The 26,250-nt window shown below is 37.9% G+C and overlaps 2 protein-coding genes and 1 long non-coding RNA gene across 6 annotated transcripts in view; 1 reads left to right on the top strand and 2 right to left on the bottom strand.

Moving 5' to 3' along the window:
- LOC121318122 (transmembrane protein 117-like) overlaps positions 1 to 7,890 on the bottom strand; it is a 79,039-nt gene extending 71,149 nt beyond the window's left edge. The window contains exons 1-3 of one of the 2 annotated variants that reach the window (XM_041254439.1): positions 7,665 to 7,890; positions 6,401 to 6,509; positions 3,465 to 3,771 (exon numbers count right to left, since the gene is read on the bottom strand). In XM_041254439.1, the coding sequence (XP_041110373.1) occupies positions 3,465 to 3,744 (280 nt within the window). In that variant the 5' untranslated portion in view covers positions 3,745 to 3,771; positions 6,401 to 6,509; positions 7,665 to 7,890. The remainder of the gene's footprint in view (positions 1 to 3,464; positions 3,772 to 6,400; positions 6,510 to 7,664) is intronic. The other variant, XM_041254440.1, reaches the window with a different exon arrangement.
- A 35-nt stretch (positions 7,891 to 7,925) lies between these two features.
- Positions 7,926 to 16,839, top strand: LOC121318123 (twinfilin-1-like). Of its 2 annotated transcripts, XM_041254441.1 has the most exons (9): positions 7,927 to 8,032; positions 8,751 to 8,828; positions 9,451 to 9,629; positions 10,887 to 10,982; positions 11,456 to 11,560; positions 12,920 to 13,045; positions 13,998 to 14,148; positions 14,439 to 14,560; positions 15,727 to 16,834. In XM_041254441.1, exons 1-9 carry the CDS (start codon positions 8,008 to 8,010, stop codon positions 15,895 to 15,897), a joined length of 1,053 nt encoding a protein of 350 aa, XP_041110375.1. In that variant the 5' UTR covers positions 7,927 to 8,007; the 3' UTR covers positions 15,898 to 16,834. The 2 variants fall into 2 exon arrangements, with proteins under 2 accessions (XP_041110376.1, XP_041110375.1); XM_041254442.1 differs by lacking the exon at positions 12,920 to 13,045 and having other exon boundaries at positions 7,926 to 8,032; positions 15,727 to 16,839.
- A 731-nt stretch (positions 16,840 to 17,570) lies between these two features.
- On the bottom strand, positions 17,571 to 25,880 carry LOC121318124. Of its 2 annotated transcripts, none has more exons than XR_005950579.1 (7): positions 25,738 to 25,880; positions 24,539 to 24,699; positions 20,533 to 20,643; positions 19,984 to 20,093; positions 19,322 to 19,384; positions 18,176 to 18,332; positions 17,571 to 17,654 (listed from the first exon to the last, which is right to left on the bottom strand). It is a non-coding gene; the product is annotated as an uncharacterized LOC121318124 (long non-coding RNA). The 2 variants fall into 2 exon arrangements; XR_005950580.1 differs by having other exon boundaries at positions 20,533 to 20,659.
- Positions 25,881 to 26,250: the final 370 nt, after the last annotated feature.

The raw sequence follows: 26,250 nt of genomic DNA on the forward strand, positions 1-26,250 counted from the left end.
AAGCTGCTTGATGAGATTTTGGGATCAATAAGCTACTAACAACCAAACGAGCAAGATGGGCCGAATGGCCTCCTCTCGTTTGTAAACTTTCTTATGTTCTTATGTTCTTATGGTGTGTATAGCCAGGGAGTTATTATCTATCGGTCACCAGACCTGGATTACGAATTAAAACACCTTGTTCACTGAATCACTGTTGTCTGTTCATCACTCCTGCACCGCATCACCGCTACACCTGTTCCCCTTACCAACCACTTTGCCACACGTGGTGTCAGAGTGGGATGGACCGAGACGCACTGGCGGAGTTGCTGCAGGCACTGGAGATCAGACGGGATGCAGAGGAGAGACGGAGGGAGGAGCACTATACAGCGCTCATTGAACGGGTAGGGCTGGCCGTTGCCGCAGGAGCGACCCCTACCGGAACATCGATGTCGGCCCCGAAGGCACGGGCCATGAAAATGACGCGGAGGATGATCCGGAGGCATTTTTGGTGGCGTTTGAGCGGCTGGCAACCGCGACGGGATGGCCGCGGGAGTTCTGGGCAAGCCAGCTGGGACCTTGCCTGGTCGGGGAAGCGCAGGCAGCCTACCAAGCTCTGAGCGACCAGTAAGCCACTGACTATGATCTAGTCAAGCAGGCTATCCTCCGTCATCTGAACATCACCATGGAGACCCACCGGACGTGGTTCCGTGAGTACCGGAGAGCCCCGGAGACACGCCCCAGGGTGGTGGCACAGCGGTTGTGCGACCACATGGTCCATTGGCTGACCCCAGAGAAGAAGACCACTCAACAAATGGGGGAAGCCATTGTGGTGGAACAATTCTGCCATGTGGTCGGCGCCGAAACCCAGGCATGGGTACGGCGCCACAACCCTGACACCCTGGAGGAGGCGGTCAAATTGGCCGAAGATTTTGAGAACTCGTTGACGTCGGCCCGGGTCGGGATCCTGTCAGTCCCTGCCCTGCTCCCTCCCTCTCCTCCAACACCATCACCATCACCCTTGTTCCCGACGCCCAGACCTCCCAGACCGCCGACCCAGTTGGGCACCCTTGTCTCCCCCCCATGGAGACCGAGGATGGCCCCCAGCTGGTGTAGAAGTGTTGCCCCTGCCCCGTTGCCCCCTCTGTCCCCCAACTCTGTTTTAGGTGTAACCAGCCAGGACATAGGGCCAGGTCATGCCCCACTGCCATGGAGTGTGACATGGCTGCGTGCAACTGGACACCTGGAACGGGTAAGCAGGGGGAAAACGGTTGGGAGGGGCCCTGTCTGATTGACGTGGTTTTAGGGAATGTGAAAACCCACGCATTAGTGGACACAGGGTGTGAGCAAACCTTGATTAGGACAGCTCTCTTGGGTGGTGTGTCGTGGCGGCCACAAGGTCAGGTGGCCATCTCCTGTATCCATGGAGACACGGCGGCATACCCCACCCTAAAAGTATATTTATCGGTAGGACCGATAAAACGTCACCTTGTAGTCGGGGTGGCGGAAAGGTTGCCGCACCCAGTTATTCTGGGCCGAGACTGGCTAAAATTCAAAGAATTAACGCAAATAATGGCAGTCTCAGCCACACACGTAAACGTGGCAGAAAAAGGGAAAAAGGAACGGATTGGTGATATAACACAATTATTGGTTCCCCCGTCTTGTCAGACCGAGGTAATGAGGCTGGTGCATGATATCCCTTTTGTGGGGCACCTCGGAGCCGAGAAGACGAGAGAACAAATATTGACACGATTCTATTGGCTCGGTCTTCATACTGATGTGTCGAAATATGTAGCCACATATTAGCCGCATTGCAGCCCTTCATGTACCACATGGTACACCGTGCGGGGAAAGACCACCAAAATGCGGATTATTTTTCCCGGGAGAGGGGAGTAATGGGGAAGGTAGATTTAGCCGAGTGTTCCTTCGGCTCCACTCTGAGCGGTGGGATATGTGGTAAAAATGGAAAAATAAAACTTAATTTTTTCAAACGTGACAAATATTGTAGGTAGACCAAACACAATTTCACACATTACTGTTGTACAGTACTGTTATGGAAAGATGAGTTCTGGTGATGAATCTTCCCCCTGACCTGTGAGGGTGCTAAAGAACAGGAGGAGAAGTATCTGGAAGGGCTGGCCTGACAGTTTGTTTCCGGGTCAGGTAAGTGGGTCAGCCTGGAAAGAAGCGAGACTCTGTTGTAAGACCGTATTGATTTGAAAGGTAAACGAGAGGCAGCTGCAAGTAATAAGGCAGCTGCAAACGTTTACCTAGATATCATGTGGGATTACATATAGGGGCCAGGGTAACGCTGATCTTTTCCTTCGTTTGGGTTAAACAGTGGGAGACAGAAGGATTGAGAGAGGAGCTCTCAGTGTAAAGGATTTACGTGTTGTGTGTTTATTTTTGTCTGTGAGTCATTGTCTGTCTTTTTGTCACACTATTAGACAGTTAACGCACACCTCCGGAGCTGTCGAAAGAAAAGCCCTATCCGGAGCAGCACTGCACAGAGAACAAACCTGAGTCTACACCGAGCACCTGCACGTCTGCACGCACCCAGGACTGGTGACCACGTCTTGTGTTTTGTTCGGGACTGTGCCCAGTTTTTGTTATCTCCGCGCTACACACATTGGTGTGTATAGCCGGGGAGTTATTATTTATCGGTCACCAGACCTGGATTACGAATTAAAACACCTTGTTCACTGAATCACTGTTGTCTGTTCATCACTCCTGCACCGCATCACCGCTACACCTGTTCCCCTTACCAACCACTTTGCCACAAGTACACACACAGTGAAATGTAAATGGGGTTTTGTTGAGATCTTAACTTTACAAGAATGCCCCGTTGGATAATATCAGATATACAACTCCTCAGTCCTGCAATCCTTTAGATCAGTGGTGCACAACTCAGGTCATGGAGGGCCAGTGTCCCTCCTGTTTTTTGTACTAACGATACCCTAAATTGGTTAATTGGACCAATTAAGCTTCTAATAAGGTCAAATAAAGTACTTCAGAGTGCAGCTGGAATAAAAACCTGCAGGGACACCAGCTCTCCAGGACTGAGTTGTGCACCACTGCTTTAGATGCACAGGTTCGAATGGTTCGAAACTGGTGAAGTATATAAATATCTGCTTTACGTTTCCTCTAACAGTAAGTGAAAAACTCAAAGACTCCAAAAAGGCTGAAAGGGTACAGCAAGTCTTTGCACAGACAGTCTTTGTACCAGGAGTGATGGATTAAAAACACCACCTGTTTTAACACAAATCATTTGTTTGAGAATCTACCTACAGTAGATACAACAAAGAAAATAGTACTTCATGTTAAAGAAGCAGATCAAAATGTGTGCAATCCAATGCAGTTTAGACTCAATAACACAGTATACTGTATGTCCATGCTCTATTTCTTAGTACAGTCATCTAATAAAAAAACCTTAAGGTATAAACTAAGTATGTAACTGGTATTTGTTGTGATTTTGATTTTAAGCTTACCAAACAGTTGTTGGTGGAAGATAAATTTCCCAGCAAACAGGCCTGTGATGATGGCAAGTAGCCATAGCAACACTTTCAAGAAACTCCATCCTCCTCCGGGGTACTTGTTTGCAATAAAAGAGAAGCAGTTGCCTACAACAATCATATGGGCCTCAGTCTGGCTGTGTGAAATAGGATCCTCAGCAAATAACAGGAAGTTAAAGAAAGTTACAAGATAGGCCACAACTAGACGAGACCATGGGTGCTGGAAATAGTAGCGAAATGTTGAAGCAATCTCCATCCTGGTGGATCTCAACCCGCAGTCGATCTATAAAAAAATAAAATAATTAAAACATTATTGTTCCTCAATGTAATGTTTTAAGAAAATATGTTTTATGGTACCATATCGTGTCCAAAGAAATGTTGTGATCCATGCTGATGTATGTTAATTTCTTTTGTTTATGTATTTCCATACAAGTGACTTGTATTTGGTCCCATTTTGGTTAGTACATGTAAATGCTTAATTACAACTGAAATTATTTACACAAAAGTTTCCAAGCAATATATTAGATCACAAGCCATCCACACTATTATATCTAGAAAGAACTATCCAGACAGGATTACTCATCTCCCATCGATTAACATTTTACACATCTACTCAAAGACTACTGAACAGGCCCTGTCTTGAAGGCATAAATGACAAGGTTTTTTTGTACATTTTCATTCAACCCTTTAATACAGCTAACCATTTTACCTTTTACCTTTAGAATTCATTACCCCATAAACTTCCAGTTTTTATTTCTGCCAAAATTTATATTTGGATCACCCTCTTGTAATATGTTTTCTATGCTCTGAAAAGTACAGAGTATAAAATTGCAACAACCACTATTTTGAAATTCTGGTCGCCATCTGTCATGAGGCCACACCTCCAAGTTTGCTCATACACATTCCTGAAGCTAGAGTGCACTACAGTATCCATATAGAACCACCAAATCCAAGCACCTGCTTACTAGCCATGAGTACACAGTTGAGTGATTTTAAACATTTGTGCTCCATGATCTCAGAATCTAAACAGGGTAAAGAATTTTTTTTTTTCTGGGATCAGAATGAGAAGGAGTGTCAGTAATACATAAGAACATAAGAACATAAGAAAGTTTACAAAAGAGAGGAGGCCATTCGGCCCATCTTGCTCGTTTGGTTGTTAGTACCTTATTGATCCCAGAATCTCATCAAGCAGCTTCTTGAAGGATCCCAGGGTGTCAGTTTCAGCAACATTACTGAGGAGTTGATTCCAGACCCTCACAATTCTCTGTGTAAAAAAGTGCCTCCTATTTTCTGTTCTGAATGCCCCTTTGTCTAATCACCTAATACAAGCATAACAATGTTATATGGTGTTGTTGAAGGTGCATACAAACAGGGTTGTAAATTCCAGTCTAGATTTATCTGTATAAATATTCCAAGATCAATGCACAGAATGTTTGGGGCTTCCGAGTGGCACATCCAGTAAAAGCGCTCCGCTTGGAGTGCAGGATGAGCCCAATAGCCTGGAGATCGCAGATTTGATCCCAGGCTATGTCACAGCCGACCGTGATTGGGGGTTCCTAGGGGGTGGTGCACAATTGGCTGAGCACCACCCGGGTAGGGAGGGCTTAGGTCGGCAGGGCAATCCAAGGTTCACCGCACACCAGTGACCCCTGTGGCTGATAGGGCGCCTGCGGGTCTGCAGTGGAGTTATTCAGATCTGTCCTCTGGCACTATAGGTCTGGTGGCTTTGGGATGCGTGTTTCAGCTTCCATTTCCCGAGTTGCCGGAGGGTTACAGCAGTGAACCGGGATAAAAAATAACAATTGGACATTCCAAATTGGGGCGAAAACCAGGGAGCCACCCTCAATTGAGATGCGATGTGGTGTCCGTCAAGAGGGTTAACCCCCGGTAAGGGGGATACAGCTACAAAGGAGTGAGGAGGCAATAAAGACTTCCAGAACAGTGTGGAAATGAGGCATTAGTGTAGTACCAATCATGTTTTAAAATGATAAATCAAAAATAACATTTGTTATAACACGTTTCTTTCAAAACTGCAAAAACAGTCCTTAAAGTTTTGTAAATAATGCCCATTATTACAGTAGCATTAGTCATAAATAATGCTTAGTGAATTTGTGTGTACAGTATATGCATCAGTTTATTTTGATTGTATTTAGTTTCAAATTTGTATATAAGTTATAAAGATAAGTCTATTGGTTATGGACTTTAAATAACTTTGTTTTATAACAAAAAAAAAGGATGCTAATCAAATAATAAAATTCTTATCTTTAATATGTTTTGTTTTTATGCAGTAAATCTGTGAAACAACTAGCTCTAGATTGAAATGTTACCTTAAGTAATTCTAAAGTATGGTTAAAGAAACAAAAGATCATTCATTTGTATTCATGTCCCAAGATAGACAAAATAGTAAAACAGCTAATAAGATTTTATAAATACATACACTGTTGAGTAAAGTACAGCAGTAATCTGAATACATACATTATTTTTCTATACATCAGTAATTCTGCCTGGACCACCTTAAGCATACTGATGGGTTCAGAAGACCAATAAGATCAGCATAGTACAAGAACAGCATCTCTTATTCCAGCCTAGCCAGGGCTTGAATGGAATTCTAGCATTTTCTGGGATTTAAAGAAGATCGTGGGTGTGTTTAATCACGTAAGTATTTACATACATATTGATTACTAATAATACATGTATGCGTTTTGTAAAGTTGCACAGTCATTGTCTGTCAGTATGCTAAATTACTAATGTCACCAATTTGTTTCTACTGATTACACTTCATTTTCCATTTACCAAGGTAACACATTCTGTAACGATCTGATTACAAAGCTGACATCTGGTTGCATTTACTGCTTGGCAGCAGACCTACGCATGTACAATAAACAGAATATTTACATTCTAAATACACAAACCTGAAACCCACTGTTTCTTCTTCCTTTAGGCTTTGCTCCTGGGACAGACAATCAGCTTCCATCTGCTATTGGCAGCATCATTACACAAACTAGCAATATTTGAATAATTCTGTTAACAGAAGGAAATCATTTCATGTACTGAGTCAATAGATTAGCCACGTGACCTGTTGTTCTTATGACAGTTGCACATCCAAATCCTTTTGGCATTGTAATTGTTTTTCATGTGGCAAGGAGAGGCAGAGAGACACTGCCTCGTCAGTTTGGCTAGGGTGGTATGCTGTTCTGTGTCAGAGAAAATAATGCATAGCTGATGAAAGCACTCTCAACGGCACATACCACCAATATAGTGAACAAATACACGGAGGTTGCAAGCTCAATGTTTCATTCTCAATGAACAATTTTAGGTAAGAATGCAATTCTAATGAGAAACTTATTCTCACCATAACAGTTATTTATTTGCCAGTTTGTATTATCATGGTTGTGAAGTCACTGAATAAATATAAGCTCATGAATCCCCATTAGTGCAGCATGTGCCTTTCTTTTTCTCTTTCTATGAGGCTATTCTAACTTGAAACGGTTTCTGTTACGATCTAACACAGAACACTGTTAAACATAAGATACAGAGAGCCAGTGTTGTATTACAAATGCTCTGAAACGGAGGTTCTATTGAGCTCTCTATTGCAAATCTTTAAGAAAGTCACTGTTTTAATGGGGGAGAATAAATTACCAATGCAATCTCCCTAGTGGTTATTTTGTAAAGGCTCTTTACAGAAATGACACCCACTTACGCCTTCTCTTTTCTGGTGCCTTTATGAAAAAAATTAAGTCAATAATCCACGCGTACAGAACATGTAATTAAAGAAAAACAGATAGAAATGTAAAAAGTGAAATGCTTCTGTCCATGTTTCTGCATGTACCAGTTAGGAATATCAAGGGAGGACGATCCCTTCCATGTTTTATACGGAGGTTTGTTTTTCTTTTTCTTTTTTCTTTTTATTTTTAACAAATCTGAAGTTACACAAACTATAGAGAGGAACTAGCTAAGCTCAAAGGAAAACCTTGAATTGTCTCAATCTGCTTTTCAAGTGTTTCTATCTGTATATTACATTAATTGCACACACACACACACATATATATAGTGTAAATTTAGTTAAGGCTACATGTTTCATATGAAAGCTCTGATATAAATGTTGTTGTAAAGCATTTCAATATGGTTTCTTTCATTTTGTGAATCATTTATTTATGCTCTATTAATTTTGCCTACCTTTTCAGTTCAATATACGTTGCTTAAATCTTCTATCGCTGTGTGGTAAGGCATATTTGTATTTTATTTGCTAAAAACTACATTTCGAATTGAGTTTCAAGGCTATATTAAATGTATGAAGCTGACACAGAATAGGCTAATACGACTGTAAATATCTTGCTTAGTACTACATCTTCACCCATTAGTGACAGATGGTTGTTAATATCTAGTCTACATTCGTTTGGTACAGTCTCACTGCCCTATTCCACGTGACTCAAGAGGAGCTGCAGGGTGCAGTTGCTGTAGTTTTCTTCCTTCTTCCGTGTTCTGCAACCACTATTGTGATTCTACAAAATCAATCGTTATGTCTCATCAGACTGGCATCCAAGGTAAATTATTTAGTATTTATAGCGTTTTGCCTTGTGCGAAACAGTAAAAAAGATCGAAAACGAATTGTTTGGGATCAAAATTTGACAGTGTACGTTTGATCTAGATTGTTGTAGTCAAGTCGAGGCAACGTTAAATAAAACGATTCAAACATTTTCCCTGCAATGTGTTATGGTGTAAAAGTGAACGTTCTTATTTAGTCAATAAAACAACAGCCGCATGTACATACTGTAGTGCTCTGCTTTCCTCGCCCTGGCACAAATGTCTTGTTATGAGGTGTACTGTGCTGTGCACAAAGATATTCTATATACCTTTGTCGTGCAGTTCCGTATCAGACAACGCCTTATTTGTATTGCAGTTAAAATGTTGTGGTTGTATCCTAGAAGCCTTATAAAGTAAACTACTGTACTTAACAAATTCCACTGGCGCATGTTCTGAATGCAGCTTGGTTTTATAGAAGACATTAAGTACTCGTAATTTAAAATTACCTTTCTGGCCAAAAGCTTATAAAGAAGACGGCTTGTTTGTTGAATAATTGCTTCCTATTGGAAAAAGAATAAACAATGTTATTCCATACTTTTTTGGTAGTGGTGATGATACAAAGTAACAGAATAAATCATAATGGGATTCTTAACATATTTATGAATGAATATTAATATAGCCCTTACAGCATGTGTGCATAGTTAAGGGATTGTAAATGTTCTTTATATGCAATTTCAGCTTCTGAGGAAGTAATGGATATATTCTCAAGAGCCAGAAATGGTGAATATCGGCTTTTGAAGATAGTGATTGAAAACGGTCAGTATACTATGTACAGTATATATGTATTTTCTGCGTTAATCGGCTCTGTTGTCAAAAGTGTCTCGTACTGATTTGATAGGTTTTTTTTTTTTTTTAATAGAAATAATAAAGTTACTTTATTAATTAAAACGTTGACACATAAAAATATACCTCAGCTCCAGGTCAATTTACATGTGGTGTTTGAAGTTGCATTTATTGGGGGTTCGCCCAACAGCAATTGTCACCAAAGGTGTTTTTTTTTTTTTTTTCAGCAGGATAAGTGTTATATAGCAAAGACAAACCTACTCCACACTGTAACGGTCAATTTGTAACACAGACAGTTTGCTTACTGGCATAAGTTTGAAGGTGCTGGTTCCTGGTATTGCTTCCTGTGCTTACTTTTATGGTCTGAACTCTCGCTTTCACTAAACCTTGAAAGTTAAGCTCACTTTTCTCAACAGAAGTGTTGCCTGCAGGAACATAATTCCAACCCACTTGGCTACACCCTGAACTCATTTTCCAGATTTAGCACTATGAGGCACACAGAACACTATCACAATCTTTAGCTCTCCACAAGCCATTCGCAGCAGATCTGCTCAAACCCATCAAAAGACACTCTTTTATTATTATATATTTTCAGAACAGCTTGCTGTGGGTTCATTCAAAAAGGCTGCAAAGTCTTGGGACCAGGAGTATGATTCTTATGTTCTTTCTATGTTGGAAGACAAAGAACCTGCATACATTTTATACAGACTAGACTCACAAAATGCTCAGGGTTATGAATGGATCTTTGTGGCCTGGTCACCAGACTTCTCCCCGGTGAGTATCAATTTGAATGTAACAAGGAAGCCTGTCTGAAGACGTGTTTGTTGTTTCTAGTACACTATATTATAAATGTCATTATGCAATAAGGTTAGCCTTTGAAAGTGTCCATATTTTTGTACAGTGGCCAAAATTCACCAATTCAGAAATGAAAAATTCTAGATTCCTAGAGCCTTCTTTTTGTTTTGAGGTGCAGTAATTGGAATTGGGACTTAGAAAAGCAGACGTGTTGAAAGTGTTAATCTTAACCGAAAGGGAGGGCTGTGATACACTCACTTAAGTTAAATGTTTTTCCATTTATTCAGAAAATACTGCAACTTCATATTGGTGTCTATCTGCTGTTACTGCACACGCGTACCATATGTACAGAAGTGGTGTGCTTCTGGCATGCAATATTATGCTTGGAGTTTTTCTGCTAATTTATAAGCTTTCATCTTAGATATGCTCTGTGACCAACAGAAGCTGGGCCACCAAATTTGAACCTAAATTCATCACCTTGATGAATATTTAATCTAGGTACGGTACAAAGATATTACATTGCCTTAAACTGAACAGGCATCAGATAAGATGTCTGAACCACCTTGAATAGAACAGTATATCTTTCTTTTAGACAAATAGCCATGCTGTTGCTACTAACTGCAGCAGACAGATGTTTAAAATTATGTATGTCGTCTCTGTTACTTTTAACATGGTTTATATATAAATTGTCTGCATTTTTAAAATTTTTGTAACAAGTTTCTACAATAAATACCATTGGATGGTTGCCAGTACTTGCAATAATATAATCTAGGTAGGATTCTAGCAGACACTTAAAACTGCAATTAAGTGTGTTGGTTAAAAGCCCTCTTTGAGTAAATACATACATACCGGTACAAACTTTTCTTATTTGAAATGTTGTTTTTTTTTGTTTTTTTTTTCAAAATTTCTAGTTTTGTTGCTACAAACAAAATAAATGTTTGTAACTTGGAAGTGTTCAAGTTTTTGCATCTAGAATAAATACTTTTTTGTAATACCGGTAAGTGTCCAATATTGTATCAATCAAAGTGTTTTAAGCTGCAAATAATAAATCTATGCAGAGAACCCCTGGGTATTGCAGAGTGGCTTATTTGGAACAGGAGTGACCACAGGGTGAGCCATACTATCAGAGCTCTGCAAAGCTGCCAGTCTTTACTGGAGAGTCCATATGAAGCATCATATTGACTCCTGGAAGTTATTTATATTTTAGCTCCACTGTAACTTTTTAATATTTGTTAGGTTCGACAGAAAATGTTATATGCAGCAACGCGGGCAACTGTGAAGAAGGAGTTTGGGGGCGGACATATCAAAGATGAAATATTTGGCACTTCAAAGGTATGTTATTATTTTATCCTTATACCTATGGGCCTGTTCCTAAAAAGCATATGTATTATATACACTTTATAAAAAAAAAAATATATATATATATACTAGTATGTACATATTCAAAAAAGAAAAAAAGTATCAATTTACCACTTTATAACCCCTGCAGGGGGTCCATGTCTCTGACCGCTGGTAGTAACAGCATTCACATGTATTCAACACTTCCAGTGTTCCCCCATTAGAACACTATAGTTGGGAGCCATAGTTAAGAGACGGTGCTATTTACTTCTAATAAAGAGAGTGCTAGTGAAACGGCATTATGGTAGATCTAATTTTGTATTTACAATAGTGGCTGCAGGTGTATGTGCCCAACATTTATACTTTTTTGTTTCAATCTTAGAGCTGTTAAAATAATGGATCAATATAAAAGAAGAAAAAAAAAGCCACCTGCCACCTGTTTGTTTTGCTCTTTCTTACTGCTTCAGGATGATGTGTCTCTTAGTGGATATAAAAAGTACCTGACATCAGTGGCAGCTCCATGCCCTCTGACTGCAGCTGAAGAGGAGTTAAGACAGATCAAACTGAATGAGGTATGGTTAAAACGTTTATAGAAAAAAAATCAATATGATGAAATAAACTTACTTGAACTGCTGATTACCCCATTTATTGATGTTATATGAGCAAGGATGCGTTCTGTGTAGTTCTGCAAGTACTACAGTAATGCTTGCTAATGTAGCTGTCTTGAATCTGTTGATCAATAATGTGAGTGTTGATGCTGGAGTGTGTTTTTTTGGCAGGGTACAGTCAAAGGCAGACCATATAATGTCAAACAATGACAACTGATTAGAAAACGAAGTGCAAAATCAGCAGATTGATCATTGATCACTTTTGTCTCAAATGAAAGATGTAGCACCTATTAATATAGAAGCCATTTAGAATTTGTTTAAAATTATTTGAATCTACTATTCTTCTTAAGTTGCATTGAAAGAGCTCTGTATTTCTGCCGTACTCTTTCTTGTGTGGACTGATCCACATTTATTTTTAAAAAGCGATAACTTGGTGGGTGGTTGAGTATACAAGGAGATACAGTACTTGTCTTTTGAGTGAATAAAAGCAGAGAATCTAGATCTGCGTGTTTATATTATCTCCAGGTTTGCTAGTGTTAGTTACAATCAGTTATGAGTTAGTAGAATAGAAATCCTGCATATTGTGTTTACATGATATGGGACACGAATACCCAGCTTTGTGGGAATGTTGCTAGCCTCCTCTGACCAAAAGTAAACACTTCTTGTAGACTCCATTTATCCAAACATCTAATAAATTAAATGTGCATGTCTGTTTTTTGGAAAATTTCACCAGTATGCCACTTAGCGCAAAAGGGACTTTGCAGTATTCTGCATACTATAGCCTATACTACCTTGCAAATATGGTACAATGTACCTTTAAAAGTTGTTTATGGCTCAGCTCATCATAGACACAGGATGGTAAGATTCTAATGGCCTCTGGGTGAAAAGTCTATGCATCTTTGAAAAAGTAGATAATTTACACAAACTACAACTTTGTATACATTTCATGTTTATGTGAACATCTTTGCCTGTGTAACCATGTGTTATGCTTTTAGTGCTACTGTAAAGTAACTAACAGCATGGGCATTTCTTATATAATGTTGCACACACATTTTATTAAAACATAAAATATTAATAGGGGAAAAAAATGTGGCCCTTGTTAAAGTGAAGTTTGTTGTTCTGTAGATCTGTAAACTAAAATTTCTAGTTATTGTGAGTCATTAATTAGTGCAGATTACTGATGCAATTAAAACTTGATGTAGCAACCAAAGCTTTAATGTCCTGTAGTAATTTAATATGATCTCTGGGTTACATTATTACCATCCAAGATGACAAACTGTTCTGTTAGTCATGTACCATACAGTAAGCCTTCTTTATTTGCAGGTAAAGACAGATATTAGTGTGGACAGCAAACACCAGACTCTGCAAGGAGTTGCCTTTCCCATAAACAGGGAGTCTGTTCAAGCTTTGGAACAATTGAGGGATAACAAACTCAATTATGTCCAACTTGTAAGTAAAATGTGTAGTAAATAAATTATATATATATATATATATATATATATATATATATATATATATATATATATATATATATATATATATTTGTTCACACTGCTATGCAAAGTCTTAGACATGTTGCATTTTTCTACTCTGATGCATTATGAGCATCAACAATTTACTAAAAGCCTCCACTAGTGTTTTCTACTATTATAACACAACCTTGTCTTGCATAAAGAAGGAAATATATTGAGTGAAATAGGTTACATCACTTGATTTTCACGGTGTGGTATCCGAAGCATAATCAACAAGTACAGAGAAACATCATCTGTAATTGACAGAGCCAGGACAGGAAGGCCCAAAAAGCTGTCTAACAAGGATGAGCAATACTTGAAGATAATATCCGTAAGGAATAGAATGCAGACAAGCGTTGAATTGACAACAGAACTGGCAGAAGGCACAGGTGTCGTTATCCGTCAAATCAACAGTACGAAGGTTACTCTTGAAATCACGACAAAGTAAGAATACCACTGTTAAGAAAGGGGAACGTAAAATATGCACAAGAACACAGAAATTGGGCTATGGAACAATGGTCAAAGGTGCTTTGGACTGTTGATGTATGGACAACGACACCTGTGTCAATTTGTAGTTTTGTATTCTGTACGCCACAACCCATCACAAACCAACTCCATACATGACATGAACTGTACCACATAGTGTGGACTGTTCTTTATTCTCACTACTGGTATGGTTGACGTTTCCTGCTTGAACAACATCACAATAGTTTAAACATAAACACAAGAACATAGTAAAACTTGCAACGTTTTGTAAAGATTAGTAGTTGGATTTTGCAACTTGTGCATTGACACTAAAGCAACCTACAAAAATGTTCAAAGAGGCAATTCAGACTCTTTCTTTGACTCTGCTTGTCGTCTTTATTATTTTTGCTGTTTTTAATTATCAGGAGATTGATTTCCAAAATGAAACCATAGTTTTGGCAAGCACCACCCCCACAGAGATTAAGGATTTGCCAAAAAGAATTCCAAAAGACTCTGCCCGGTATCACTTCTTCCTCTACAAGCACACCCACGAAGGAGACTACCTGGAATCCATAGGTACAGTAAAACGTGTTTAGACCAGCAGGGCACAATGTATGGTAACTTAATTAAGCGCTATTGCATACATTTTAGTTGCTTCTTGTAAATTACATGAAATCTACAATAGAAATTTGATTTCCCATTAATTAATCGACAAACATTAAAGTACAGTAAACGCTTCAGCAGCTGCTTCAAAAAATAATGTAATTTAGCAAACATTCCGTGCCATTTTGTGTTTGTTTTTCAGAATACCGGTTATTTATAACTACACGGTAATTTTAAACACGATTTGTTTGATTTCTCTGCAGTCTTCATTTATTCAATGCCTGGCTATACGTGTAGTATCCGGGAACGAATGCTGTACTCCAGTTGCAAAAATCCTTTGATTGACATGGTGGAAAATCAATTGGAAATGGAAGTAGAGAAAAAGGTAAGGGGGTTAAATAGAATTAGCAGCCTGTTGTGATGGGGTTTATTTCTGAAGTTTTGCTGAATTACACTGTTTATAATGGTTGTTTTACATTTGTTTTAATTGCATTTAAATCCCACACACGGATGGAATCACAGTATTTGTAATAGGACCTAACAGGTCGAATAATTAACCAGTGGTTTAAAATCAGTTGTACTGATTGCAGCTAAATTGATTAGGTAGTGATTAGGTACCAAGAAGCAGCAGCAACATGTAATCTATAGCATTGTCTAGAGATAGCTGCATATTTTAAATTGAAGTATAAAATACAAGGCCAAGAACTAAAACAGATCCAAGAGAATGAATAGGGTACCAGTAATACTTTTGCATATGCTAATTTGAAAAACTTTGGTTGGCACTCCTAGAAACTGCACCTTCAGACCCATATGGTAAGTATTTATGGTGTAAAGTCATTCCTAGTGAATAAATACATCTCAAATATAGGATCAACAGACTACATTTGGAATGGTCAATAGACAAATATATACAGTACGCTCACAGGGTAAAATTCAACACTGTATAATGTAAAGCAATATGCTGTAGATGATAACAATGTTAAGCATCTACAACATATTGCTGGTCTGTTGTTTTGCTGACGTTGTTTGTATTCAGTAACACTAATAGCTGAAGGAAAATTAATGCTGCTTAATGACAACTATGTGTGCCAGTGCTGCAAAATACTTATTCAAGTTGTAAATATGAAAGATTAAAAGTGAAGTGGTAGAAGTGTGGTTGTCATCTGAAAATCAAATAAATGTCAACTCACTTACATGCATTTTTAAATGCCTGCTACTTTATGTCCCCTTTGCAGTAGCATACTTGTGGAATTCTTCATTTGTATTGGGGGATATCTGCCACTGCATTCTTATTACTGGTTCTCAGTAGTCAACATACTGCCAAAGTTGCACATTCCAAATGGCATATTCCATAGCATGTAAACACGATTTTGTGGGAATACACATGCAGTTTACTGGAATATGCAGAATATTAAGTGCTTATAAATGTATTGAATGCAATTTTTGTGCCGTATCTGTTACAAAACCTAATTTACAAAGTATGAAATGGATTAAACCTCTGGGGAATGTTCTAAAGGAAAGAGTGAAGAGGTTTTGTTTTTTTGTTTCCAGCTCGAGATTGGTGACGGAGATGAGCTGACGGCAGACTTTCTTTACGAGGAGGTTCACCCGAAACAGTATGCACACAAACAAACTTTTGCTAAACCAAAGGGTCCCACGGGCAAAAGAGGGATACGGCGGCTCATTCGAGCACCTGCAGATGGTGAATCTCCAACGGATTAATCTCTCTTTCCTTCACTTTGAATGAACACATTCCATAGGAGCTATGCAAATTCAGATAGATTTCAGCCCTGTAAGAACAGCCACAGCCTTAAAAAAAAAATATATATATATATCAATGGTTTTCTAGCATAGTAGACAAACACTATTTCTGTAACATTACTTTATAGAATAATTGTGTATTGGGACTTTTCAAAGAAGCAAAAATATTTTTGTAATTGTATTAATTGAAAACTGTCAGTTGGGGTGGGCTGGTGTCTTACAGATATGAAAATTAGGTTTTTGAAAAATGAAAATGACAAAAAATGTGATTTCCATATGCACAATCATGAAATGCTGCTAAATGGCACACAAAGATTCATTTTACTATAATGCTATTTTTATATGATGATCCACTACAAAATTCAATCTTATTGTATTACACAAAAGTATGTGGTTTATAAAACACACTTGATGATTGATTCTTTTTAAAGCATGTATGCAAATTTACTACCAGTTGTCCATTTTAAATTCCTAGTTGTCTGACCTGAATGGCTAACTATACAATACAAACAACTTCCATTCTATCAAAGGAGCAAATTGTAAACTGGAGTGAATAGGATTAATAAATAGGAGCCAATGGGTCATTCACGAAACTTAAAGTTATGAGTATAAGGAATAATGCACAAAAAGTCTGTTTTTATGGTTTAGATCAGGGATGGTCAATCACAGTCCTGGAGGGCCACTCCACTCCAGGTTTAACAGGCAAAATTATGTAATGATTGGATGAGGTTTAATTGGTTCAATTAAACAATTTATAACAGGGTTGGAACAAAGACCAGGAGTGGAAGAGACAACTTTGACCACCCCTGGTTTAGATACAGATTTGCATGTATGGAACTGTTCTAGTCTTCTGTTAAAGAGGAGGAAAATATGTCCAGGATATCAAGCTTCTTAGATTACCTAAATAAATCTTTAAATAACCTACATTAAAGCTATTTTTTTTTACTGTTTCTTTGTAATTACATTTTTGCACATTTTGTGGACTTGAAAAGATACAAATTAACCTATATGTGATCCTTTCTATTTTAGAGTTGTTTACTTATGTGCTGTTAGATACCTTGTCATAATGTCACGCTACACAGAGATACACATGATACGCACTTCAGAAGGCATTCAATGCAAAGCTGTGCTACTTGGCAGGTAGCAATTGTCTACAATAAGGAAAGGGATGCTATGGTTGAAACCTTGGGCCTTATCAACAGAACTTTAAGGGCTGTTTTAAGGGGTGTTTTATTCAAGGACCCTAGTCATCAGAAGGGCTCTTTACATTTTTGCATTTACAAAAAATAAATGTTTTATTAAATACATTTAAAATAATAATCACAGTTGTAACAGGCAAGTAGGCTCCCATGTTCAGCAGGCACATTCATACAGATTTACACTTCACATAATTTACAGTATAGAAAACAAATACAGACTGTCACAGTTATGCACTGTATTATGCACTTCTCTGTACTTAAAGTATTATGGATTTTCTTGTTGTTACTGAGCTTTGTGATGGTGGTCCACTATGAAAGGTGCTATATAAAATATTGATTGATTGCTATTTCCCTGCAAAAAACTCGATGTGATGGAATAACACAAGATATGATCAAATATGAGCTTTTTAAAAAATAAATAAAAATAAAGCATGAATTTGCTTTACTTAATGTTTAGTTGTCTTATTCAAAATGCATTCAGGAATTAGCAGCCCTAACGTCTTCAAGCAATCCATTTACCTGCAAAAAGATAGACAAACAAATAGATTTTAGTAAAAATCGTATTTTTTAATCAGCTGGATAGTATCAGCTTGGTGCCCTGTTGCCTCTTGTACGTGGACTGATTTTCACTGTGTTCAGTAATTTTAATTAAGTCAATGAATGATCCATTAAAAGGACAGAAGTCCAGGTGTCAGTGATAATATTATTGAAGAGCATGCAGCTTCAAATGGCATTTTATTTATTTGGGAGTGGTTCTGGGTTCTGATGCTCCAATACTGAGTCTTCGTTATTTTTTTTACATGTCTTTGATCCAGATTTTTTAAGTCTGTTCGGTCTTAGACAATTGGAATGTTCCAGACAAGCTGAAAACCAAGTAAAAACAAATTATAACTCAATATTGGCCAAACATATACCATAGCCATACAAAGTAATTAAACAAAATGACATTTTAGGCTACATACTCATTAAAATATATATTTGGCACCACAACCACTGGGTGAAAATTGAGAAGTAGCAGGGCTGAAAGCAAGACCACAAACCTGCTTCATATCTGGCCTTCTGGTCTTTCTCTCATTAAGACACTGAGTAGCGATTGCATACATTTTCTCTACTGATGGCATCAAACTCTTCCATTTTCTTGTCTACATAATCCTCTACTGTCATCTCCTCGTCTTCAATTTCATTTTTAATATCCAACTGAAAAAACAAAGCACTAGTGAAATCTGAATTCCGACTAAATTATCAATTTTAACTACCACAATCATGAAAACATAAATGCAACACATACCATTAAACAAAATAACTTATTTAAAACATTGGATATATCAGAATTATAATCCATGTGCTGGGGGTGAGGGTAATCATATGCTAAATGTATTCTATAGGTAAATTACACTGCCAAATCACATTGCATCTTGTCTGTTTCATGGATGACTGTTACTACATAGTGTATTATTTGCATTTTCTTCAGCCAGTCAGCACTTTCGGTAACTAATTTCCATTTATTTTATTCATCTTGGCATAAATTACCATTACATGGCCTCAGTACCGACACAAGATGGATGATAAAAAAAATAAAATAAAAAGCTTAATCTCACAGAACCCTTAAATAGCTGGCTTTATGGGTCATGTATGTTTACTAAACTTCAATCACGTGGGAGGAAATATTTCATCTAAAGACACTGTAAATGTTTACAGTCTTTAAAAGATAATGCAACAAGATGGTCTTCTGTACATGTAAAATCAATGGCCTTCAAATACATGGGACAGTGGAGCTTTTTATTTTTTTCTCTACCCATGATCAAATCTGAGAATCTTGAAGAAAGTTGTGCCAAAAAGGTGCTTCATGCAGTGCTTATAACCACTTTAAAATGACTGACAGACGGTATAACAATTTTACCTATCAGCAGCAAGTAAATGGGAAGACACTGCGCAAGAAATTACACTGCAGTGCGTTTAAGAAAATAAGGAATAAGGAAGGGGTTGGGGGTCACAAACCCCTTTACTTATGTTTCATAGCAAAATGGTGTCAATGATCAATGTAAGTTATGTACCCTGAACTGCAGTTTTGTTAATTGCAGTAATCTGTAATCTTTGTTAATCTATCTGCATGACCTCAGAACCCAAAACCAAGGGATTACCAAAGGAATAGGGCTCAGAAAAAAGAAATGTAACCCATGCATTACCAGTAGCTGTGGTTCACGGTTCTCATCAAATGGAGGAAAACCTGATATTATTTCCAGCAAAACCTGTAATCAATAAGCACACTGCCTTAGCATTATATCTTCACAGTAAATCTGTAATTATTTTCAGAATTTTCCGCATTTCACGAAAGAGAATTGAGGTCTGTTTGGTTTGAATTCATGTCTCTTGATACATCTAACTGTGTCATACAGGATCTTCATGGGCCATTGGAATGTATAAATATGAGAGATATCTTAACTAATGTAACCTGGTCACTTTGTATCATTATTTTCAGTTTTATCCCTTACATCACAACTTTTTAAAATTCAGAAGTTTACTACTACACCAAAACTAGAAACATCTGATAGGGGCGTGACCTCCCCTCGCAATGCCTCAGGTGCCATGTAAGCAGTCATACCCACAACCTTTTCTGTCATTACTGTCGAGGTCAGTTTTTTCTGAAGCTGGAGTGAGCCCAAAGTCTGCAATCTTTGGCACAAGCATTTTATCCAGCAAGACATTAGCGCTATGAACCAAAAAAATTAATAAATAAAACAAAACAGCTTTATAATGACAAAGAAATTAGAAACATCTTTCCATTCAAATGATTTGCTTTCTACACAATGCGTTCAAGCATATTCGTTGCATTCAACTAAGTAAGTACCTTTTAATGTCCCTGTGAATGTGATTCTTGCTGTGTAAATATTCAATACCTCTTGCTGTACTTACAGCAATGGAACACCGGGTACTCCAAGGCAGTGGGCTTGTACCATCCTAAATAAACAGAAAACCTACAATTAACATTTAATATTGCAGAAACAATAAATGGGGATATTTATACAGCATTGTGAATATTAATAATGATTACATACAAATCCATAAATTTTTAAACAACAAAAAATATGTTGAGTCATAACATATACCCATGAGGGATTTGAAATAATCCAAGTAAAAAGTTTAAAATAATGAGTTGCTATTCCATCAAGCCTTGTTTCTGTTATGTATTTTTATGGTCAGAGTTGCTGGCCCAGTTATAAAATAACCTTCCAGTCCTTGGTTACCAAGCCAGTACCAATATAAACACTTTCCCAGTTCAAAGGGAATAGCTCAGCTCACTCTATACTGTATGTTTATGGGTGCTGGAACTGCAGTATACTGCTGTTTAGTAGTTAGATACAATTGTTCTTAAAGGAAAATATTTGTCTACACTCACCCGGCTGGCCAGTCTGTCTAGCAAAGAGCCATTGGACATGTAAGCATACACTAAGGATGATCCCCATCAGAAGAGAAACCAATCATTTCTACGACGTTTTCATGTTGGCACCTAGATAAAAGAAAAGCTGCTTTGTGTTACTTTTCAGAAAAAAAAAACAGTCATGTACTATGTTCTGCCTTTTCAGTATTCAGACTCAACGCCTTAAATATTTAGTTTATGCAACAAGTGTGGAAAGTTTTACCACTGAAAAACTTTTCGTGTGTATAATATATATATACATATATTATACACACACATTGTAAAGCCATAAATATTTGCAACCAAAATATTTGGCGAATCACCCACAAAACCAATTTTGCTCCAGAAATGTTGGTGACCTGTTGCAATATACAAAGCATGCATTGTTAGTGGAATTTAATATTTGTGCCAAAAATGTCTGCGTTTTTTTTCATACACAAAAAGTACACAGTAAAAGTCTTTCAAATATTTATGGCTTTACAGTATGTATCTAAATCTACCTTGCTCTTGTTCAAATCCAATGACAAAATGACACTGAATTGCAATTGCACTATTGCAAATCAAATGTTGCCCTGTTGCTGAGCAGATGCAGACCTAATTTAAGTTAAACCTCATGAGCGTTCTCGGAGTGTCCTCCATATACTGCACATCAGCAACTGACTGCTTTAAAGGCTGAAAAAGTGCAACTATATCTAAGCTGTTGCATTGTTGTTTACTTAAATGTACTTAAAGGCTTACTGCTGGTGCACAGCAAAATCTCTATGCAGTTTGAAGCCTGATGTTCTTTCAAACAAATCCAAAATAACTCATCTGCAAATACTATTAATCATATTGAATAAACACATGCAATACCTTAAAGGCCATCAGTCATGGGATATTAAGAACATAAACCTTAATAGTGCCCACTGAAAGCTTGTGTTCAGAATTGTACCTTACAGACTGTGATGTTACAAATATACTAAACAGATATGGTGTATATAGCTCTCTATTGAAGCAAGTGCAAAGTCACATTTTCAGAAGATACAAAGAAACAATATTATAATGGAAAATAGCTAACTAGAAACAACTTTGTTGCAGGAAGTTTTATACTGTTAAAAATGAGAAATGGTAATACCACAACATACATCATCATAGTTTTGATTTCTTGATTAAACTGATTTTTGAAGAGAAAACTCAGGCACCTGAAAAAAGAGATATTTATTTCCAGCTAAAGCCTGACATATTCCTATTTAGCTTCATAATTACAAACACAAATATTAAGAAAATATATAGCGCTTATGTTACGGCCAAAGACTGAAAATCGGACGATTGCTCTTGGGCTCTGACAACAGTGCCCAGTCATTGTCGTCAATAGCCGCTCACTTTGGGCTATGTTGTTTTCTTAACATGAATGTACTTCAGACATTGACCAACAATGCCCAGTGAATCTCGGGCAATGGTGTGTGAACTATGTTACTGCCAATTGACATCGCTAGTTTATAAAATGGCCACCTCTGAGAGTACATGTGAGTTCAGGCAGTGTTTTGATAATAAAGTTTGTGAGTTGGTAAACAAAAAGCGAGATAACAACAGCTTCTTTTTAACACAAGAATAGTACAGCAGTGTTTTGCAATGTGTGAAGGAGACGAAAGTGAAGCAGAAGAAAAAGGCTCAAGACTCTCAAAGGCTGGCAAGGTATGAGGTGCTTGTTGTTGGCGATCGGGAGAAGCTGATAAAGCCGGTTAGCGAGTCCAACTCAAACATACAGTATTATGTTACCATCGACGAGCTGTTCGTTATCCTGCACAGTATTCATGTCTCAATTAGGCATGGTGGAAGAAACCAAATGGTAGAGGAACTTAAAAACAAATATTGCAACTTTAGTAAAGAAGTTATAATGACGTATCTATGCTTTTGCAAGCAATGCCAGCAAAAAAAAAGCTCTCAAAGAAAAGGTCTAGTTTGTAAGCCACTTTCACTCACACACTCAAGTGGACTTGATTGACATGCAGTTACAGCCTTGTAAAGAATATCGCTTCATTATGGTTTACCAGGACCATTTGACTAAATTTGTAATGTTGAGAGCTCTTAAAACAAAACAGTGTTTCACGTGTTAGATATCTTTACAACAAATCGGTGCTCCAATGATTCTACAATCTGACAATGGCCAGTAATTTGCTAACCAGGTGATCAAGGTTCTCTGTGATATGTGGAAAGAAATTAAAATAGTTAATGGAAAACCAAGACACAGCCAATCACAAGGGTCAGTGGAGCGGGCGAATCATTGAAGATATGTTGTCAACTTGGATGGGCGATAATCAAACCACTGACTGGGAAGCTGACTTAAAATTCATTTAATTCATGAAAAAACTCAAGCTTATTATGAGGGTAGTAAAAGATCCCCGTACGAAGCAATGTTTGGGTGTAAAGCTTGGCCTGGCCTCATCGTCTTTATCGGTGGATGTTATACAAGAGCTCAAGAGTAAAGAAGATTCCATCCAGATACTGGACAACGATGAACCCAAAATCACACACAGTATCCACGTTGGAATCTTCAGTAAGTGAAGATTCAGCCGATATTAGATCCCAGCCCATGGGTAAAGCAGTGTCAGCTGAAACTGAAAGGATGGATACAGACACAGATAGCACTTGTATTATTTGTTCAAAGCCATCCTTGATTGCAAACTCTTGCACTGTGTGCAAAGGAACTGTCCACAGCATCTGTGGTAAAACTGACAACGAAATGGAAGGTTATGGTGGAAAAGTAACTTTCTATCTTTGCCTTCGAATGAAAGATATTTGGATGGTAGGAAATCAGCCACACAAGCATTAGAAGTTCAAGCCAAGAAAGTGAAGGAGACATCTGATGATAAACACCCACCGGCTGAAGTCAATGACACTGTGCTCATACCAGTACCAGACATAGATCGTGGCCACAGTGATCCTCGGAACATACTTTCTGTGGTAATGGAAGTCATAGACAAGGAATTTTACAAGCTAGGAACTACAGAATGTATCCTCAAGCAGCTATTCACTCAAAGCCAATTTACTGTGTGCAAGGAAAAGTTAACAAAATTAGCACCATTAAAAGGTACAGAGAAAGGCCTTCGAGAAGTGGCTTCAAAGTTGTCACTGACAGGTGGCCAAGGTTACAAAAAGTGTTCTTGCAAAACAGTGTGTTCTACCAATACATGTACGTATAAAGCTCATGGCAAATTATGTAATTCTAAGTGTCACGGTAGCCTGTCATGCTGCAAGAAGTAGTAGTTTAACAATAATATGTATTCCAATAGTTCAGTTTCTTATGACTTTGCATGTAACATTTTCACACCTTACCTATAAACTTGTTTTGGGAGTTTTGTTTCTTCATGCTGTCAATTGTTGTTAATTGCAATCTGTATAGTTGGTTCACTTAAATATTGAATACATGTTGTTGAATAAAGCAATGAAGTATTCGGAAATCTATTATTTTCTTTACCTCCAGTATATTTTAGTAGTTGTAGTTACCACCTACAATTGACCACCTACTACTGGGCAATGTCATTATTGCCCGGCCAGTCTTGTTATTTACATATTTTGACAACATTGACCGCCAAAATTGGGCAATGCTGTCATTGGCCATTGCTTTTGGGCTCTGACAACAGTCCCTGGTCATTGACATCATTGGTCGACTTTGGCCGTAACATATACATAGCCACATTTGCTCTGTCGTAATAATATCAATTTGAATTAGAGTATATTGAACTGAAAAAAAGGAGGGTGACAACACGTTTAGGCACTATTGTAGATTTGTGTTCTCATTAACTTTTTTTGGCAGATTCCCAATTGCAGGTAAGCCTAAAAGTTTAAGAACACTACTCCTCATTTATACTTGTAGCTTTAACCCTGGATCTTCTGAGAAACTTGTAATAGCCCTGGTATACACATATCTGTTCTGAGAAGAAATAGTGTTGGAAATGTAGTGATCTGAAATTAAACCTGTTTTATCGATATGCCAGACACTTACTGTTGTAAGTTTCTTCACTGCCACTACTTTGTTGTCGAAGCAGCCTCTGTACACTACTCCAAAGCCTCCCTCACCAAGCTTATTGCCACCTGAGGACATTGGACGTTCATCAAAGTTACTTGTGAGCTTCATCAGTTCATGGAATGTAAAGTTGTGGAAGCCTGCAGAGTAGACACACACACAAACAAAACAGCTTTAGCAATAATGCTACAAGACATGAACAAAATAGGCTATAACATGCCTGATCAAACTGTTCATCTGTAGAAAGCTTATAAATCTGTCCAAATCATAAAGCTCCTGTCACTTCCCTACAATAAGAGTATATTTTTTGTAGCCATTTCTTCAGGTCTTCAGATTCACACTGGTTACTGTTGCTAATGCTTACAATGTCATACTTCTCTAACCTTGTCATTCTAAAACCTTCTAATACAACAATGCATTTGGAAGTTGTAATGCTGCAGCGTGCCCATGAGTTGCCCATCATTTGTGAACTAATACACCTTTCACATATGTTGAAAATTATAACCATTTCCCAACTCTTCCAATTACCGTAAATGCAACAAGAAAATGTTAATGTTTTTAAGGTCCAATAAATGTGCTACCATATTGTTATTTGGTGACCTGTGATGATACACTTTAAACTAAACTGAGTCACTGAGCTCCTCTGGAGTTGTGCTGTCCATAGTTGGAGATTGAGGCTCAGTTAGATTTTGCATCATGGTTTCAACATAAGGAATAGTGTCCTAGGAACTCAGAGGAGCATTTGGTTGTGAGGCCGGTGCTTCTTTTACAACATCTGCCAAAATAAATGAACCATAAATATGTAATCTCATTTAAAAAAAAAAAATACTTTAGAGTGCCCTATTATTTTATCTCTGTTTTTCTCCCTAGTTTTGGAATGTCCAATTATGTCCCCTCCCAAGCATTCCCCCACAGCAACTCAGGACAGCTGAAGCTCAATGGGCATCCTCTGATCAAACTGATTGCTTCTTACACCAGGGAGCTCCCTGTGGAATCCCACGTAAGGGTCATCAGCTTGGCACAGCCAGGATGTGAACTTACCCACCCCTGTCGGCATGACCCATCCTCCAAACCACACAGTCTTAGCATTACCAGGTGAGCCACTGGGAGACTGAATAATTAACATTAATCAGATTTTTAATATCACTTGAAGATGTGGATTAACTGGATTTGTTTACCTGGAAGTAGTATGTCAGCAGGTGCAAGAAGCTGGTTTCATAATAAAATGTCCACAAGGTCCCCGACCGTGCAGTTTGTGGTTCCCCAGTCATACAATAATTCAGTGGTAGGACTTTTCCCCATGGCTACTACTCCTTCATATCTCCTTTTATAAAAACAATTTAAAAATAAAACTAGTGAAATACAAAAGAGAAAAAGCACAATATTTAGAGTAGCTTCACGTTTCAATGTATTAGTTTTCTCCTCAGATTTTTGTAAATCATTCTTCATGCTTACTACAAGTACTCAAATACTGTGGGTTTTTTATTTTTTTTTTAAATCAGTGTGTGTTAAGCTTGTGGCAGGCTGATGCAACAGCCCCTCAACACATAGTCAAATGACCCTAACAGGGGCCTTAAATCATAACATAAATCACAATATTTTATTAACTGCAAAAGAACCACTTATAACCATTGCAAATCTGGCTATTAGCCAGGTTGGCCTTAAACCAGCCAAGGGATATTTATTACAAT

The sequence above is a fragment of the Polyodon spathula genome, chromosome 7 (genome assembly GCF_017654505.1).
Source record: "Polyodon spathula isolate WHYD16114869_AA chromosome 7, ASM1765450v1, whole genome shotgun sequence".
Taxonomy (NCBI): Eukaryota; Metazoa; Chordata; class Actinopteri; order Acipenseriformes; family Polyodontidae; genus Polyodon; species Polyodon spathula.